Raw genomic sequence first — 7,804 nt, 5'->3', positions numbered from 1 at the left:
TTCATCCCCACCCTAGTCATGCGACACGAGTACGGCCTAATTTGTCATCTGAATTCAACGCTTTCAAACACGTCCCAAGGAACGTGCAGGAGGCTCCTTCAGTTCGAATGTTACCAGAGTGCCAACTCGTATTACCTGACACGTTAACGACTTACGGCTGTTAGCAACACTGCTCTGGAAGAATGAACTAATTCGTCCATAGCTCGCCTTTACTCAACACGGTGAGAAAAATCTGTTTATATTTTGGCGATTACAAAGATCTCTCAGCTATTCCCTTGCATGATATGATAAAATATCATTTAAACCCGAATAATCCACTTATGCACTTATAAGCGATATTCATAACTACTCATTTAAATTTTGGCAGCTTCGATGGGTCGTTCCCTGCAGCAGCGTCGGTAGGCATGCACGTAAATCCTGCACTGAATATGCTGGAGCAGAGGTAAGAAACATCGCACTAGCTCTGCGTGTGATGTTCTGAAAGTTATGTGTGTGTCGGCCCGCAGAGTTTTAATTCGCATCATTCAGGGTTGCCTCTTTCAAATGAGCTGCCAGATCGTTTCGGATGGAAGTAAAATGGCAAGTAGCTCTTCGTATCTCCTTATAAAGCTAGGCCAGGTCAAAGTGTGTCGACAGTTGTGTCTAACAGGTGGCTTTAGGGCATCTGATGACATTCAATAACCACTGAAATTGACCTTAGATGACTTTTCGTTGAGAATTGTCATTTGGTAACGATTCTGTTGTAAACGGTTCATGCTGTAATGCTTGGGGATGTTCTGCCTTGCTGTTGTGAAGCGTACATTTAGCCTGCTCCAGGATATTCGGAACAAGGATAGCATGACCGTGAAGTTGAATGTTCATTACATCTCCCCTGGCAAGCTTGTTTTAAGTTCGCGCATGCCCGGGCAAAAACACTTCCAAGCAAAGATCTAGTAGAGTCCGCTGAAAAAGTAATGAAGACCCATGACGTTTTCTAGTACACATCTCCGTTGTTTACATTAGGTCACGATGCATTAAGCACACCTTCAAACACTATGTAAGAATGTCTGGCACGCACATGCCGCGAATGTACCCTGGAACGCTGATTTGCACACGTTTGACGTGAGATGTTGGAGAAAGAAACTATAGGTCTGTCATGCGACATAACAGAAGAGTCAACTTGTACGGCGAAATAGATATAGAGAGAAGGGTACGGAATTCAACCTTCCGGGGCAGGGGATAGCTCCAAATCTAGAGAAGCTCCGTTCAAAAATTGCGGGAATTTTTCGTAGAGGTCGTCGTAACCAATGCGTCTGTTGAATCTCTTTTGAGAAAACTAGACCAATTTTTTTTATGTCTTCATTTTTGGTACGATGCTTTCGCAGCGTGGACGTTGACTTTTGCGCAATTTTTGTGCAAAAACATTGTTCGTTGCAGGCTATGACATGTTGCGAGCGCTTAGTTTCTTACGCGCTTGTTGCATGCCTTTTGTCTTTGAAATATCATGCATGCATGGATATCGCTAATGATGATTTGCAGCTAGGATTCTCGTGTGCACGGTGTAACGGAATCCACCAAGGCCCATGCTCTTCACTGGCCTTCCCAGGCCTCAAATGCCTTGAGGTATGACGACCTTCAAGGATGAAAGAGCGCCGACCAAAACCTGAGCGTCGATATTCTACGAGCCATGCTTGATGACTGTAGCGAACATAACGACTTGCGAATAACTGAAAACCTACAGTGCTTTCAGTGATGGTTGCGAAATTGCAATTAAGAATGGGGTCAGGAATATAATGGATACAGCCGCATAAGTAAACTACCATGCTGTGTACCTCGGAAACCGGTTGCAGAATATCATGGCTTTTGTTCTTGACACATAACTGTGTGTCAGACTCGACCTATTTTCTCAAGAATTTGAGATGTACAGCTGCTGGATGCACTTTGCACAATGATGAACTCAATTCGTACTGGAAACTTCCGACAATGTTGGCCTGCCCAAGTGGCGCTTGAGATTTTCTCTAGGGTCGTCTTCGTGGACTTCCAGTGCCGTAATATCTTATTAGTTTTGAAGTCGCATGCGCCCCAGTATTTCGCCATATCACCGCCGCATAGAACTCCCGAAACTAAGTATGACGCCTGCTCGTGATATGCAGGCGAGTGCTCCGGTGGAATTTACCCACCCCCCGAGCAGGGTTGTGGTTCCTGCCGTGTTACGGTGCACGCGTGGTAGCTTCACCATAAAATTGAGTACACTGGCGGTGGGAGGCCAACCAGTGTCATGCTTTCACATTGTTCTGGTATATGTCTACTGTTCTTGAACTTATGTTACGCGGTTTGAGGGAGAAAAAAGGTTAAATCCTTTCTTAACGGGCATCAGCTGATAAATTCGGCACCTGTTTGAAGAAAAGATTCCTCCAGTCTTCATACGGCGTCCTCGTCTCCACCACAAGGACACGAGGAGCGTTTTTTACTTGGTGTTCACCTGTTGGCGACCCTGGAACTGCCAACACGCCATTGTCTCGGTTGATACCCTGGGAAACGTGGCCAGATCACGATGTTTGTCTTGCACTGGCGTCAAAAAGGCCGAGCGCCGGACCATGTTCGGATGGAGATAATTGGGCCGCGTCAAAAGTGTGTGACCTCTCTTAAAAATTTTCCAAATAAATTGAATTATAAATTAAATGAACGTCACATGAAGATGCGGACGGGTGCACGCGGGCTTGCACACGGAGTCACGTAAGTTCCAGGAACGTCCGTCACGCAGTCACGCAGTCACGCAGTGTGCCACCAAAATTTGATCGCCGACTTTAAACTTGATTTATGATTTGCATGTTTGTACTCGTGTAACAGGGCAAGCATAAGCGGTGCCTTGTAAATACATTTTGCCTACCGTCTTGTAGAATTGGCTTTGAGATCAGATTCGTTGTGGACATGTATAGATTGCTGCTATAGTCCGAACCCCACCACGCCAATGCGCAGCCCCAGCCTTACGGACAGTCTTTGCCCAGATGTTTTAGCGTGGAGCGTAATGCCATAGCCCGACTGCCGTCGTTTCAGCCTCTCAGCCAGTCACTAGTTGACGGCAATGCCAAAACACAGAAGTGTTGTTACTGGGAAGCGAACTTACAAAACTGGCGCCAATCTGTCAGGCTCTACAGCGGGATTCATGATTAGTTGTAAGCAGTAATACGCAAATGCTCTTCTTAGAAACAGATCTAACGTGCAATACCGCTTCCCGTGTCTCAAATAGCACACGGGCACAACGGATTCCGTGCGTGTGTGGCGCGGTCAGACGTTCCTGGAACTTCTACGTCCTTCAAAACGCTCTGAATCACCCTCTGATCCGCTGACGTCTGCCATGAGCTGTCATCCCGCCGCGGCGCGCCCTTGTCCGGCGCGGACCGCATTTTTGGTGCCAGGCACCTCCCGGTGCTGTCTGGGGCCGGCTCCGACGCCGACCGGCACCGCAGAACGCGCGTGACGCGTCACGTGTCAGGACACGACCCGGTGACGTCACCGCGGAAGCGGCTGCGGTGACCTCAAGGTCGCGGCTGCGGCCGGGGAGGATTAGAGGAGGGGGTCACGAAGTAGGTGGTACGGCGAGTGCTGCGACATTAGTTCTGCATGACGGAGTACCGTAGAAGTACTTTTGCAAGAACTTCTATAGACTTAAACTATGCGCACCATATCTTCTACAAATATTCATTCATGCACGACATAAGTGTGCTCGATATGAGTGTAGTGTAGAGTGATCCACGTCAAAATAACTTCTTCAAAAACTTGCAAACACTTGTATGCAGACTTTTATGGAACGCTGTGCCACTTCAACCGTAAATACTTCTTGCGCGACATGAGTGTTGCAAGGTAATTTTCTGCTGCAAAAACCTATCCTAAAAAACTACAAAAAATATCCGTCATTTCTTCTACAGCAAACATTTGTCAATTCCTTACCTATACGCGACATTCCTTCGACTGCTTGAGTTACATTTAGTATTGCCGACAGACGACAAAGCTTGGAAGCAATGCGAAACTTACACCAAAAGCTTCCGTCTCCCATGACGTCTGCGACAAATAGCCACACAGCCTTTAATAAACGATATTTCTCCCATTGCCAACGTTTATACGCGACATGTACACCATATGATACAGGCCATTCTCCACAAACCACACCCGTCAGTTTTTCCACTCGTACATGAAGCCCCACCAAAATCCCGGGGCAGCATGTACCTGGAAACATTTGGACGGGCGAAGTCATTCTAGACTTTCCCACTCCATAGTGTATGCTTTTTTCTCGACAGACCCACAACGCCAATATTTCTGCGCAACATTTGTCACCAAAAAGAAGGTGGACCGCTGTGTTTTAGTGTTGCAAAGCAGACTTGGAGTCCAGCCAGGGAAAACGGCCAAGCCTGCCCCAAAATATATAAAACACAACGTTTCGCCGAGCGAGACACGCCTCTCCATCTACAATGAGCGGTAGATGGGGTCCCAACTAAATGTAGTGCTAAACCCCTGACCTTGTGGTCACTAAAGCGCAATATTTATCTTCTACAATGACTTATATTAGGCTCTAATACTACACAACCAAATAAATACTTCAACTAGTCATGCCCATCATAAATGCCATGCTGCCAAAACTACGGCGTTTACGCTTACGCAAAAAGACGAGAAATCGGGACAATAACGTAACATAGCAAGACAAATGAGCCCTCGCATTGGTGCCACTAACTTTAAATCGCAGTATCGGGCGGATGTAATCCTTCCTAACCTGCAATTAAATCCAACCTTGTTAGGCGCCCATGCCTTTTGAACTCCACGGCCCAAGTATCGGCAGGAGTAATGTAGTGGATAACCAATGACTGCTTAAGTATTTGCAGTAGAACTGATGACGTGTGTAAGTTTTTAGAGGATAAATTTTATCGCGTGGCACTTATTCCGTGTATGTGTATTGACAGTAAAGGTACTGCAGCACTCCTGGCGGTAGGAGCTTTACTGCAGCACTAATATCGCGTAACCAGGAGGGGGACCGCCAGAGTTCCACAGAGCTCAGACCGACTCTCCAGGATGACAGGTACGCGGCGGGTTGGCCGCGACAGCAGCCGGTGCTGTCGCAGGGTTGCCGCTGAACGGCTTCCTCCAGGGTGTCGGTTATTGCTCGCCCATGCTCCGCGTGTGCGCTGCGCTGGCGCTGGGGCAACATGGTGACGGGGCGCTGTGGCGGCATGGTGACGGAGCGCTGGGGTGGCATGGTGACGGAGCGCTGGGGCGGCATGGTGGCGGAACGCTGGGGCGGTGTGGTGACGGAGCACTGGGGCGGCATCATGGTAAATCACTAAGGCAGCATGATGACGGAGCGCTGGGGCGGCATGGTGATGGAGCGCTGGGGCGGCATGGTGACGGAGCGCTGGGGCGGCATGGTGACGGAGCGCTGGGGCGGCATGGTGACGGAGCGCTGGGGCGGCATGGTGACGGAGCACTGGGGCGGCATGGTGACGGAGCACTGGGGCGGTGTGGTGACGGAGCGCTGGGGCGGCATCATGGTAAATCACTAAGGCAGCATGATGACGGAGCGCTGGGGTGGCATGGTGATGGAGCGCTGGGGCGGCATAGTGACGGAGCGCTGGGGCGGCATGGTGACGGAGCGCTGGGGCGGCATGGTGACGGAGCGCTGGGGTGGCATGGTGACGGAGCGCTGGGGCGGCATGGTGGCGGAGCGCTGGGGTGTCGTGACGGAGCACTGGGGCGGCATCACGCTAAAGCACTAAGGCAGTATGATGACGGAGCGCTGGGGCGGCATGATGGCAAATCACTAAGGCAGTACGATGACGGAGCGCTGGGGCCGCATGATGGTAAACCACTAAGGCAGCACGATGACGGAGCGCTGGAGCGGCATGATGGCAAAGCACTAAGGCAGCACGACGACGGAGCGCTGGGGTGGCATGATGGCAAACCACTAAGGCAGCACGATGACGGAGCGCTGGAGCGGCACGGTGACGAGGGTTTGGGCGGCATGATGCCGGATCGCCGGTGTGGAGTGATCACGGCGGCCGGCGTGGATTGTGGACGTGAAGGATGAGCTGACCGGAATTTCCCGAGCACCCGCTGGCGGGCCGCACACGATAATCCGCTTCTCAGCTCCAAGGGCAGGAAAGTACTGCTTTGCCCTGGATAACGAACAATGATTAAACTAAGAGTATGCCGATTAGCGCTGTGGCATATGCAGCCTCGTGCCTTTTAATGACCATAAGGTGCTTGTATGGTGATCATGCAGCTGGGCTGAATTAATGACCAAACTGTGCGCAGCAAATACTGCCTCCAGAGTTACGTATCATGTATCAGTATCATGAGTTACGAGTCCTTACGCTGCCAATAACAGATCTTCATCGTACAATAATGTACCATAAACAACGCCACCACGCAAGAGTAGGTCATAAGATGCAGAAAATGGTGAAAACAGGAGCTCATCGCAGTTTCTTGCATGTGTTAAGCCCAGTGGAAGGAAGTTCCAGACTTCATGTTTTAAGTATCCCCATCAGTGCATAACATTCATACCAAGCCGACAGGTGACGAGCGTTCAATATTGCTACATATCTAGAGAAGAAATCTCGCTTAGTGTTTTATGACAGTATTAGATGATCAGCTTACATTCGTTCGGCCATCGGGATCAGGCAGCTCAATATATGTATGTTTGGATCTCGTTACATTGACGTTGTTTTGCGACATTTTAATATGTATATACATATATATATATATATATATATATATATATATATATATATATATATATATATGTACGTATACATATATGTATAGATATGTATCTTTTGTCAGTTGGCGTGTCATTTCATTTTGTAAAATATATTGCCTGTGCTTGCCTCGCCGTCTACTGCACCAAGCCACTTGGGTGCGTCCCGGTGTGCACCAGAGAGGAGCTGGACTACCGGAGCAGTCGCCCGCCCTAACTGTCGTGGACAGATATTCCCGATGTGAAGAGCCGGTCCTGGTGATATGTGCCGTCGTACGATGCATTCTTTTGGTCGTGTATTGAAACATGACTTTTCTATACTTTTCGTGGATCACACATTGTCATGTCGAGTTGGAAGGCTTGAACTTTATTCACGTCGTATTCGAGTGGTACCAGTTGCAAGTCTGGAGCTTTTTGTTCTCGCTGCCAAATCCGTGGACATCTGAGATCGACCCAAAAAACGGCGCATATTTTTCCACCATTAACTAGACAAGGTACACTGCCATAGGCAGCTCCCCGAAAAATTCACGCCACGACACCCCATGTGATTTTATCTTAACCGGCCAGTCGTTTGCTTTATCGTCACTAATCGGTGTTTTAGCCAATATATCAAAGGTACATTAGTGCCCACATGAGGAGATGAAAATGAGGAATGGTGTTATTGCTCATCTGACAGTAATCCAATGATCTGATTCATCTCCCAGCCTTGACATATCAGCACATGTGTAAACACACGTCTGGTGAGCCCTCCCTCTGCGCCGATCAATTGCCGTCGACGTCAAGGTCCCGTGTGTCATTTATCCTGAATTCTGACAACTTGTCCAGACCCGTTTGAGCCGGATGTGTCAGTATTCAAAGCTGAGACCGAGTGTGAATTGGCGAATGACGAGAAAGTGTTCATAGACTCCTCTTCACGGTATATGCAGCTGACACAGGCGTCAAGTTGTCAACAGCTTGTTTATGGCGCTAGGAGCACAGACAAATGGTCATCTCTGGACGTATCGAGCTTCTTTCTGCCCTGGTCCGGAACACAACTCGCACGTGGTTGAATGATTTCCCTACGGCCTACATATTTGCAGA

The 7,804-nt window shown here is 49.0% G+C and overlaps 1 protein-coding gene across 1 annotated transcript; it reads left to right on the top strand.

The window, feature by feature from the left end:
- Positions 1–5,177: 5,177 nt before the first annotated feature.
- On the top strand, positions 5,178–5,744 carry LOC119100450 (transcription elongation factor SPT5-like). The gene is made up of 2 exons (XM_037223543.1): positions 5,178–5,303; positions 5,550–5,744. Exons 1-2 carry the CDS (start codon positions 5,178–5,180, stop codon positions 5,742–5,744), a joined length of 321 nt encoding a protein of 106 aa, XP_037079438.1.
- The last annotated feature ends 2,060 nt before the right edge of the window (positions 5,745–7,804 follow it).

Source organism: Pollicipes pollicipes, unplaced genomic scaffold (genome assembly GCF_011947565.3).
Source record: "Pollicipes pollicipes isolate AB1234 unplaced genomic scaffold, Ppol_2.1 Scaffold_4881;HRSCAF=5763_pilon_pilon_pilon, whole genome shotgun sequence".
Lineage (NCBI taxonomy): Eukaryota > Metazoa > Arthropoda > Thecostraca > Pollicipedomorpha > Pollicipedidae > Pollicipes > Pollicipes pollicipes.
Note: the sequence above shows the minus strand (reverse complement) of the source record. Positions and strands in the feature narration are given on the sequence as shown.